At 39.4% G+C, this 12334-nt stretch overlaps 1 protein-coding gene across 1 annotated transcript in view; it reads left to right on the forward strand.

Moving 5' to 3' along the window:
- The first annotated feature begins 6584 nt into the window (after positions 1-6584).
- The window catches only part of si:ch1073-83n3.2 (uncharacterized), an 81692-nt gene continuing 75942 nt past the window's right edge, over positions 6585-12334 (forward strand). The window contains exon 1 of the mRNA XM_051919044.1: positions 6585-6794. Coding sequence (XP_051775004.1) covers positions 6752-6794 — 43 coding nt within the window. The 5' untranslated portion in view covers positions 6585-6751. The remainder of the gene's footprint in view (positions 6795-12334) is intronic.

Consider the following 12334-nt stretch of genomic DNA (forward strand, 5'->3'; position numbering starts at 1 on the left):
TTAAGGACAGAGGATTTGTTCTGTTCTGTGTATTATATTGTATTGACCCCCTTCTTTTTGACACCCACTGCATGCCCAACCTACCTGGAAAGGGGTCTCTCTTTGAACTGCCTTTCCCAAGATTTCTCCCATTTTTCCCTACAAGTCTTCTTAGAGAGTCAAGGCTGGGGGGCTGTCAAGAGGCAGGGCCTGTTAAAGCCCATTGCAGCACTCCTTGTGTGATTTTTGGGCTATACAAAAATAAATTGTATTGTATTGTATTATAAGGGCCCAACGGAGTAGAGTCACTTTTGGCGGTTTATGGGAACCAGCAGCGCAGATCCCTAGCCTCAGAGCCACCACTCCACCTCCGTGTTGGAGAAACTGGCAGAAATTTTCTGGCAAGAAAAGGATTCTTCTTGTAATGTTTAAAAAGTGGGTCTTTATAAAAAGGCTTTTTTTTTTTAAACATGCTTTATTTCTTTTTATTGCTGAAACAGCTTGTTACATTAAAAGTGATTCTCATTTTACTTGGCTATTGAAAACATACCTTATCTGGTAATGCTTTGGTGTTTGCTTATGAATTACCTGAATGTTTTGATAATTAATGTACAGACATGGACAGATTTGCTGGTTCTCCTTCACAGGAAATGAGGAATTGTCTCTGAAATAACTTGAAATTGACAAAAGTAATTGGCACCCATCTTTGTTTACTCCATATTTAACAAAATCAGACTTTGTTTTAGAGTTTGATTCAACACAATATTTCAAATACTAAGATATATAAAAATAATGGGACCCTCAACCTCATATTTTGTTGCACAAACTTTCGAGGAAATCACTGTAAACAAACAATTCTTGGAGCACTTGATGTCACTTCTGCACCTGTCCACAGGCAGTTTGGCCCACTCTTCCTGAGCACACTGGTCCAGCCGTGTCAGGTTTGAAAGGGGTCTTCTCCAGACAGCATGTTTCAGTTCTTTCCTTACATGTTTGATAGGATTCAAATCAGGGCTCATAGAAGGCCACTTCACAATAGTTCAGTGTTTTGTTCTTAGCTATTCTTGGGTTATTTTAGCTGAGTATTTCAAGTCATTATCCTGTTGGAGAATCCATGATCTGTGACTGAGACAGAGCTTTCTGACACTGGACAGTACGTTTCACCCCAGAATGTCTTGCTAATCTTGAGATTTCTTTATTCCCTGCATAGACTCAAGACACCTTCTGACAAATACAGCAAAGCAGTCCCAAAACAAAACTAGTCCTCCTCCATGTTTTACAGAATCTACAGTGTTTTTTTGTTTGAAAGCTTCTTTATTTGTTTGCGGACACAGAACTGATGTGATTTGCCAAAAAGCTCCAGTTTTGTCTCATCTCTTCAAAGGGCATTCTCCCAGAAGCATTGTGGATTGTCAATATGCATTTGGAAAATACCATTCCAGCTTTTTTCTGTTTTTCTTTCAACAGTGGGTTTCATTGAGATAACTGTCACTCAAAAAGTGATGGATGATGTAATCAGACGCTCAGCTTGTATGTCTTTGGAAGTTGTCCTTGGCTTTTTGTCTATCACTCTCACTATCCTTTTGCCCATTCTATGGTTAATTTTGCTCTTGTGGCCATGTCCAGGGAGGCTTGCTACAGCCCTATGGACCTTAAACTTGTTAATAATATTTGCAACTGTTGTCACAGGAATATCAAGGTGCTTGGCGATGGTCTTCTAGCCTTTGCCTTTAACATGTTTGTCTGTAATTTTCTTTCTGATTTCCTCTGACAAATCTGTCCTTTGCTTTCTCTGGTCCACCTTCCGTGTGAGACACACGATGACACTGAACAGCACAGTGACTTTTCTCCATTTAAATCTGGTGAATGACTGATTGTATGATTGGAGACATGTGAGATACTAATTAAAGAAAACAGCTAGTTTGAAAAATCACACCAATCCAATTATTTATGATCTCTTCAAGGGGCACCGACAAATATGTCTAGGCTTTTTACAATATCTTTGTGAAACAAGTGATACTTGATCTCTTGACACACTTGCTGTGCTTTACTCAATGTCATATCAAAGGCATACGGGTACACAGAGGACAGTTGCTCTTCATGTCCTCACTTCCAGGCAACATACAGCACTTTTTCAATGAACTGTAAGGGGACCAACAAGTTTGTCCACGTCTGTAAGTTGAAAATGTAATTAGCTCTGCTTCATTTTGGGTTTAAGGCATTAACTTAAAGTTGAGTTGAGTTTCTTGGCAATCCATGTTCTTATTAATAATTGCTACTGCAATTACGTATACTCTGTTGTTGTCTCCCATTTATGGTGTTAAAACTATGAGCTAAAACAGCTGATGTTAGAAATTTTTATTTATTTATTTTTTTTACGAACCTTGGATGATGGCACAAGAATGTTTTTTATAACCCCTGTGTGTGTGAGTTTGGGCCATTCATACTATTTTGTTGGCATTTTTAAGCATTTTAATGCGTTTTGTGGCTTTTTTGGCCGTTTTGTAGGCAGTTATCATATCACTTTTTTTTTTCTCAAGCATTTTTGCAACATTTTCAAAGAACCATTTTTCAGGGAATATATGATTGACATCACTTTTAATTTTGTAGGTCGTGAGGTGTTCACTGTTGTGATGTTATTGTTGTGTTTCCAGAGTGTATAAGTAATGAATAAGAAGTAACAAGTTTGCAGATGATACCAAGATAGGTGGCTTAGCAGATAATTTGGAATCCGTTCTATCATTACAGAAGGACTTGGATAGCATACAGGCTTGGGCAGATTTGTGGCAGATGAAATTTAATGTCAGTAAATGTAAAGTATTACACATAGGAAGTAAAAAGGTTAGGTTTGAATACACAATGGGCGGTTGGAAAATGTAGAGTCCATGTTATGAGAAGGATTTAGGAGTCATAGTGGACTCTAAGCTATCGACTTGCCAACAGTGTTCAGAAGCCATTAAGAAGGCTAACAGAATGTCAGGTTATATAGCGCCCTGATGTGTGCAGTACAAGTCCAAGGAGGTTCTGCTCAACCTTTATAACACACTGGTGAGGCCTCATATGGAGTCCTGTGTGCAGTTTTGGTCTCCAGGCTAAAAAAGGACACAGCAGTACTAGAAATGGTCCAGAGAAGAGCGACTAGGCTGATTCCAGGGCTACAGGGGTTGAATTACGAGGAAAGATTAAAAGAGCTGAGCCTTTACAGTTTAAGCAAAAGAAGATTAAGAGGAGACCTGACTGAAGTGTTTAAAATTATGAAAGGAATTAGTCCAGTGGATCAAGTCTGTTATTTTAAAATGAGTTCATCAAGAACATGTGGACACAGTTGGAAACTTGTTAAGGGTAAATTTCCCACAAACATTAGGAAGTTTTTCTTTACACAAAGAACGATAGACACTTGGAATAAGCTACCAAGTTGGGTGGTAGACAGTAAGACTTTGGAGACTTTCAAAACTCGACTTGATGTTTTTTGGAAGAAATAAGTGGATAGGACTGGTGAGCTCTATTGGGCTGAATGGCCTGTTCTCGTCTAGAGTATTCTAATGTCTTCCATGACTTTAGTGCTTTGAATCCTGGTGGTGAAAATGATGAAGAGCAGGTGTTGTCAGTGTTGTGAGTGCACATATTGGCTGCACCCTGTTCTTCAGCAAAGGGAGTCTATTGAAAAGGACAATTCTGGACTCTATATGAAGCAAGCAGCATTCTGAAATATTCCAGGATTACACACTGGTGTCTGTAAGCTTGTAAAATATGTGGAAAAAAAATCACTGCTTCATTTCACAAAAAGTTGTCTTCGGCTGGTGGTGTAAAATCATGCAAGCGCGTGAACTGGTCATCTAGCAATAGCTAGTGAGGAAAGAGTTAACATCTACCGTAGTAGTGTCCAACTCAAATGAACTAAACATACACAATATGTCGAGATGTAAATTTAAGAAGCCCAGTTTAGGGTCACAGGGCACCTGAAATTACCGCAGCAGCACTGCGTATAAGGTAAGAAACACACATACCAGTGTGCCGGTCATCAATCGTACAGCTGAGCTGAAAAGAGTGTACTGTGTGCAATCTGATAACAGAAACTTATTATTATTAACTGAGTATCTGTTTAGTTTGAATCCAGTTATTTAATAAAGATATTTCAAAACAGTGTGATGTGGTGGCACAGCAGACAGTGTTCACCAGGGGGCTCAAATTGAGGATGGCTGTTATTTACTTCACAAAGGACTAAATGTGTCTTCTGAATTGAGAGGATTCAATGACACATTTTAAATATTCAGTGTTAAAATAGTGTAGTGTGCAGCCAGGATGCCTCCACGCCGGGAGAACCGGGGGAGCAAACGTGGCGAGAGTGTTACCTCCACTGGGACGCTAGATGGCAAATCCCCTGGATTGCACCGGTGCCTCAGAGTCCTACAGGGCTTCATGGGAGTTGGAGTGTGGTGCAGCCTTGTTGGGATCGGCAGGTGCCGCCAAGGGGTGCTGCAGCACGGAAGTGCTGCCGGAAATGAATAATCAAGCACCTGGAGCACTTCAGGGTGGGCTATAAAAGGAGTCAGCAGCCACTACTTGGGAGCCAGAGTCGGGAGGAGGAAGACGATGCTTGACCAGAGGAGTGGAGGAGAAGGAAAAGAGTAAAGGAAGAGTGTTGTTTTGTGTGCTGAAACAAGAAAAATAAACCTTGTGTGCCTTGAACTTGTGTCCTACGCTTGTCTGTGTTGGGTTCAGCTGTTGGGCCACAATAAGAAACAATACTCATTTCAACACACTCAGTGATACCCCTCAACCTAGAATTACACTGGCACATGCACATCTCACATGGCACAGTGAGAAAGACCTTTGTGCTACCATGCACTCTGCTTACTCCCATTTCTTAAAATATCAGTACTGAGCTTTAGACTGATTGAAAGTAGTACTCGGGTGTTGTACCGTGTTAGCCATTATGAATGTAGTGAAAAGCCAAGCAAAATGACACCTTTTATTGGCTAACTAAAAAGATTACAATATGCAAGCTTTCAAGGCAACTCAGGCCCCTTCTTCAGGCAAGATGTGATCAATGATTAATGAATCAATGTAATGAATGATTTCATCTTGCTTGAAGAAGGGGCCTGAGTTGCCTCGAAAGCTTGCATATTGTAATCTTTTTAGTTAGCCAATAAAAGGTGTCATTTTGCTTGACTTTTCACTAGACTGATTGAAAGTAAATTTAACTTTGGTTGAATTCTTGTCACTTGATTGCAAGATGCATTCCTTAATCTGTCCCTGAATAGCTGTCACTAGAAGACTGATGTACATGCACAACGACAACTGCATTTTTATTTATTTTTTTCCTAGTTTCAATGAGCTTCTTCATTCTGGAAGAGACATTGACTTAACTTCCAAAGCACTCTGTTGCTTTCTTTAACCCGCATTTTATGAGCGTCTCCATTGATTTCAACAGAGCTGGGGTCTGACTCAAAACTCTGGAAAACTGCATGAAGACGTTTTCTAAACCGCTCGCTGCAAAAATTCATAGATGTGAAAAGTGTCATTAAAAACAATGGCAAGTAACATTTCAAACAGTTTAGGAGACCGCTACTAAAACGCAAGAGGAAAACACCTAGATGAGAATGGTCCCCTCCACAAGTCTGCCTCACTATATAGCCTGCTGAATCTAATGGCAGAAGGATATGAGCTCTGAGTGCACTTTTTGGAGACAAAAAATGTCATTTAAAAAAAATAATAATAAAATAAGCTGTCTTGGAGATGGAATGACCATATCACATCTTACCTAGCTTAGCTTTATAAGACCAGTAAAAAAGCTGATCAGAGAGAAGAATGGAGACGGGAAAGTCAGGCCAAGAATCCTTTAACTTACTGCTGACACTTCAAGCACCGTCACAAATTGAACATTTAGCAGCACCAGGTTGCGTGGTGTTCACACCTTTGGTTTATGGCACTATCTGTTTGAATGATCCTAAATAAATGTGTAACTGATCTTCTGCCTGTTCTGGTACTTCTGTCTAATGGTCTGAGGTTAAAGAGGTAAAAGGAAGTGGCAAGTGATGAACTACAGCAGTCGTTAATCCTGGCAGTGTGGTAAGAGCATGAGATTTGAAACATTTTACTCATGCCTTCATAATAAAGAGTATAAAAAGGAAATATGGTCCCCATAGGATCCTACCACAGTAAAACAATGGAATTACACCACAGGAAGCTAGATTCATGAATAACAGTGGTATCTGCTTGATTTGTCACACTGTGTTTATCGATGTCTGTTAAATTCATCTTTATTTTCCCTAATCGATCAATAGACATTTCTTTTCCAACATTTGCACAATGATGAAACAAGCAAGGCTGAATATTAAACAACTCTCCTAGTGAAAACATCTCCTCTATCCCTGTCACCACCTGTTTTTTTTTTCAGGCCAGAAAATGCTGTCCTATATTTATTTGTCCATGAAATCTGCTTTCCAGATGAATTGCAGCACACTAGAAGTAATCCATCTAATCAGTGTGGCCCATGCTTGCCTATGAAGTACAATTTGCAACATTTGTCAGGCAGTCCATTTTGTGTATTTTCTTATCATCTAGAGAAGGTGCTTGGGAGGCTGGGGATGGGAGAGGCTTAAACTGCCTGAATCCCGGAAAAGCCTTGAACTCTCATTGGCCAGCTGAGGATTTCATGAATGCTTTTCCATCACTGTAAGAGATTACTGGATTGTTTTAGCAGTTGTGCTGCTGCTCCTCAGGCTGTCCATCGCTTTCTCTCTCTGTTGCTTGGATGTGACATTCTGAAATGAGTCTCACTGGAATACATCGAGGATTCCTGAAGAAGTACGGTAAGAGCTGCACCTTTCTTGTCCTTTCTATTGCACTGTGAACTTTAAATTATCTCGGTCCTTCCTATCCCATCCAGCACCTGTGGGCTGATATTACTGTCAGTATAGTGTACAGTCTTACAAGTCCGTATCCTCAGGTAGATGTTTGATTCTGTTTTTGTAGTTCTTGCTTTTCTTCATTGTTCCTTAGATTTGGATGTGAGTTGCAACTCTTCATGAACAAATCAACAGAAAGTCATCAGTTATGAAATAAAAAAGACACATAAAAACCACCACCATCATCAGAAAATGAGCCCTTGTGTAAAAGGGCTGCTGAGACCATGCAGCCACAAGGACACTTTGGATTGTCTGTGTCAGCTTGATAACTTTGCAGTGAACCAATGATCAAATCTGAGACAACGGCACATTATGCGTGAAAAAAACTTTAAGCTCCTATCACTTGAATATTTTCTATCAGTCATGGTGCCCTCCTGCTTTTCTCATCAGAACTGCAATGTGAGGTGGGTTCTTCTACATATTAGGTTATTTGGTGATACTAAATTGGTCAAGTGTGTCTGGGGGCATTGATATGCAGTGGTCTGGTATTGACTCCAGTTTTGTTCTCTGCCTTGCACCTTTCACTACCAAGATAGGGTTTGTTCCAAAAATTCTGCAGTAGAAAAAGTGGGCACAGGTGGGTGGATGAATGCAATGAAAAATGTGAGACTGGAACTCCACAGTTACCTTGCTGGGCATCCCTGGTAAAGGGGCTTCAACCTGTGTGCCATTAAGCCTTTAGAGAAAAGCAATCTGTTTGTGTTAAGGAGACCGCCAATGTTTATCAGATGCTTTGCCACAATTGTCTCATTTTAATGTTATATATTTTTATTTAATAGCAGATCTCTTTAATGTGCAATGAGCCCTAGTGCTGGCCCCATCTTCAAAACATGAATTTTCTCCTTCTCTGCACTGGCACATTCAGTGCCTATAGAAAATATTTTCCATTTGGAACTTTATACATTTTATTACAACATTGGATGCCAGTGGATTAAATTTGTACTTTTTGACACTGAACCTCAGAAAAGGATTCTGTGAAAACAGGTCTGTGCAATGTGATCTGAATTAATTAAACAAGTAAAACAAAAAATAATTGATTCCACAAGTATTCACCCTTTCAAGTCAGTATTTAGTAGATGTGCCTTTGGCGACCTTGGCAGACTTAAGTGTGTGTTACTCAGGTCTCTGTCGGTCATCTTTTTTATATCTGGACACTGCTATTTCTCCCCGATTTTCTTTAAAAACTGCTCAAGCTCTTTCATGTGCCATGTTGATCACGAGTGAACAGCCTTTATGAAGTCCAACCACAAATTCTCAACTGGATTGAGATCTGGACTGGGACTCATCCACTGCATCGTATCCACATTGTTGTTTTGAAGCCATTCTTGTGTAGCTTTGGCTTTAAGTTTGAGGTTGTTGTAATATTGAAAAACAAATCTTCTTCCATGGTGCTAAGTATCTTACAGAATCTACTGTATCCTTTAGGATTCTCTGTATTTCGATACATACTTTATAACCCTCATATTCCTTCCGGGGCCTTTTGCAAAGAAGCATCCCCACAGCCTGATGACGCCACTACCATGCTTCACAGTGGTGGTGGTGGTGTGTTTTTGATAATTTGCAGTGTGACATGCCATTTAGTCTGAGACAAAAAGCTCAAATTAGTTCTTATCAGACCACAGAACCTTTTTTCCAACTGATTTCAGAGTCTCTTTTGTTTTTTCTGACAAACTCTACCCATGACGGCTTGCTCTTTGTCTCTCCTATAAAGCTGCGACTGATGAAGCAGTAGTGTCTTCACAGTCCCTCCATTTTGATCTACTATAGCTTTTAATTACTTTAGAGTTCTCATAGGTCTCTTGATCGCCTCCCTTGCTAGTCTTGTTCTTGCACGATCGCTCAGTTTTTGTTGCTCTGGGCATTTTTACAACTGTGCCATATTTTTTTTTCCTTTCTTAAAGATTCATTTAACTGGACTCCAAGGATATTTGGTGACTTAGAGATTTTCTTGTCTCCATCCCCTGACTTGTAGTTTTTAATCACCTTTTCATGGAGTTGCTGAGTGTTCTCTTTAGCTTTTATTGTGTAGTTTAGCCCACCATACAGACTCACCACAAGACAGACCTTCCACATTCACGTGCATTTAGACCACAAACAAGTGAAACCCCAGGCAGTTGATCTCCATGACCTAATTCTTCACCGGTGATGATTTAGGTGGCATATTAATGGGGTGAATACTTTTAACATTATTTATTTTGTGTTTTATATTTTAGCTTTTACTTTGACATTTAAGAGTCTTTTCTGTTGATCAATGTCAAAAAAGCTGTTGATTCAATGTTGCATAACAATAAAGTGTGAAAACTTCACAGGGGGTGAATACCTTTTATAGGCCATGTATTCTGTCTGTTCATCCATTATCAGAAGTAGACTCAAAGCCTGAAAACCCCACTAATCAACACATAACATGACATCCTCACAGTCGTTTAATCCAATTCAGGCATGAGGAAGGAGGGTCACAGCCTGTCCTGGTAGCATCAGATGTAAAGTAGGAACCATCCCTGGACAGGATACCAGTCCATTACACAGCCAAATCACAGATACAATGATACTGGGTCAATTCAGGATTGAACATCAGCCCAACATGCACATACATGGGAAAATGTGCAGTCTTCACACAGACAGTGAGTGAGGCTGGGACTTGAATCCAGAATTCTGGTTCTACAAAGCCTGCAGAAAGTATTTTGACCCCTTCACTTTTTACACAATTTATTATGTTGCAGCCTTATGCTGAAATCAATTAAAATATTTTTAGCTCATCAGGCAGCACTCAATACCCTAGAATGACAAAGAGAAAAAAAGATTTTAGAAATTTTGCAAATTTGTTAAAAAAGCTGAAACATTGCAATTACACAAGTATTCAGACCCTTCACTCAGTACTTAGTTGCAGCCCCTTTTGCAGCAATCCCACCCTAGTGTATTCTTAATTTATTTTTTTAACATTTTATTGATTTTATTAAAATCCAATAGCATTCCATATAAGCAAGTCAAGTTTAACAAAGCTCAAACCCCACCCATGAAAAAGATAGATAGGCCAACATAGTAAAACTTTAATAATAGTAAAAATAAATAAATAAATAAATAGAATAAAAAAGAGGAGAGAAAATCCGCTTCTTCAGTTAAATGCTTATTCTAAAATATTATTGATTAGATCCTGCCAGGTTTTGAAAAAGTTTTGCACAGAATCCTCTAAGTGAGAATTTGATTTTTTCCAATCTCAGATAATAAAAAACATCAGTTACCCACTGACTAAAAAGAGGTGAGTTAGGATTCTTTCAGTTGAGCAAAATAAGTCTGTGTGCCAATAGTGGAGTAAAGGCAATCACAGTTTATTTGTCCTTCTCCACTTTAAGCCCCTCTGTGAGCCCACCAAACACAGCTGTTAATGGGTTAGAAGGGATTGTGACACCAAGGCTGTCTGAAAGGCAGTTAAAAATTTTTGCCCAGGATGATGTTAATTTAGTGCAGGCCCAAAACCAGTGAGGCTGGAGCTTGATTGCAGCGTTCGCACGTTGGATCTTGCCCTGGAAACATTTTGGACAATTTTAAACAAGTGCTCAATGTATAATTTTAAGTTGAATAATTGTATGCTTTGTGCATATGGAGCTCAAGTGAATTCTGTGCATTGCTACCTTCCACTCCATTTCTGAGATGTTGAGTGAGAGATCCTTTTCCCATTGTCCTCTTGGATCTTTGAATGGGAGGGACTTTAAAATGTTTTATATATTACAGAAATGCTGTCTGAGTCCTCAAGACTGATCAATATTTATTCCAGCATAGAGGGAGGTGGGAGGTGAGGAAAATTGGGCAGGTTTTGTTTAACAAAGTTTCTAATTTGAAGGTAGTGAAAGAAATGTGTTGCTGGAAAGTTAAATTTGGAGTATAATTGTTCATAAGATCTGCGGTGGGCTGGCGCCCTGCCCAGGGTTTGTTTCCTGCCTTGCGCCCTGTGTTGGCTGGGATTGGCTCCAGCAGACCCCTGTTACCCTATAGTTAGGATATAATGGGTTGGATAATGGATAGGTAGATGTTAATAAGATGAGAAGATGTTGTCTATGTACAGAGCTCTAAGTAATTTAAATTTGATCTGACAAGCTTTGCACACCTGGATCTGGGGACGTTATGCCATTTTTCTCTGCAGATCATTTAAAGCTCTGTCAGGTTGGATGGAGACCATCAGTGAACAGATGTTTTCAGGTCTCTCCAAAGATGTTTGATTGACAAGTCTGTGTTCTGGCTAGTACACTGAAGGACATTCAAAAAATTTTTCCAAAGTGGTTTTGTTATAGCTTTGTGTTTTGGATCATTGTACTGTTTGGAAGGTGAACCTTCCACCCAGTCTGAGGTCCAGAGTGCTCTGGGGCAGGTTTTTATTAACATTATCTCCTTACTTTGCTCTATTCAGCTTTCCCTCAACCTTTACTAGTCTCTCTGTCCCAGCCCCTGAAAAACAACCCAATACCACTACCAAGTTAGAGAGTCCTTTAGGTGTCTTCTTACAAACTCTCAGTGGGCCTCCATGTGCTATCTGGCCATTCTGCCATAAAGCCTGGAATAATGATGTGTTGCAGTGAGTATTGTCTTTCTGGAAGTTTCTCCCATCTCCAACTAGGTTCTCTGGAGATGAATCAGAGTGACCATTGGGTTCTTGCTCACCTTTCTTACCATGGACCTCTTATCCTTGATTGCTTAGATTGGCTGGAATGCACTCTCTAGGAAGAGTTGTGGATATTCTGAACTAATTCATTTTAAGATTTATGGATGCCACTGTGTTAATGAGAACCTTCAATGCTGCAGAATTTGTTTTGAAGCCTTTCCCAGATTTTTGACACATTCCTGTCTGTAAGCCCTTCAGGTAATCCAATCGACCTCATGACTTTGTTTTTGCTCAACTGTGGGAACTTCTATAAATAGGTCTGTGACTTTCCTGATCATGTACATTGAATTGAATTGACCATAGGTGGGCCTCAAACAGACTGCAGGAGCATCTCCATAATGATCAATAAAATGGGGTTCACCTGAGCCAAATTTCAATTGTTATAGCAACAGGTCTGAATACTTGTGTCAATGTCAGACTTCAGTTTTAATACATTTACTAACATTTCTAAAATCTTATTTTTGCTTTGTCATTCTGGGGTATTGTTTCTTGATGAGGGAAAAAAAAATTTTAAAGCACAAGGCCTCAACATAAGAAAATATGAAAAAAATAAAGTTTCAGAATACTTTTTGAATGCACTGCATATATTGAAAGTGCTAACCTCTACCATTGGATATGCCACTGATTAAAAATTCCTTTCACATTCACCAAAAATCTGTACTGGAACTTTTTACAAAATACACAAAAATGTACATTAACAGAATTCTGTGACGAGGTTTTTTATTTTTCATTGAGACCCTGTTTTTTAAGATATAACAAATTTCAGCTCTGTCAGTGTCATATGCCACAC

The sequence above is a fragment of the Erpetoichthys calabaricus genome, chromosome 1 (assembly GCF_900747795.2).
Source record: "Erpetoichthys calabaricus chromosome 1, fErpCal1.3, whole genome shotgun sequence".
NCBI lineage: Eukaryota > Metazoa > Chordata > Cladistia > Polypteriformes > Polypteridae > Erpetoichthys > Erpetoichthys calabaricus.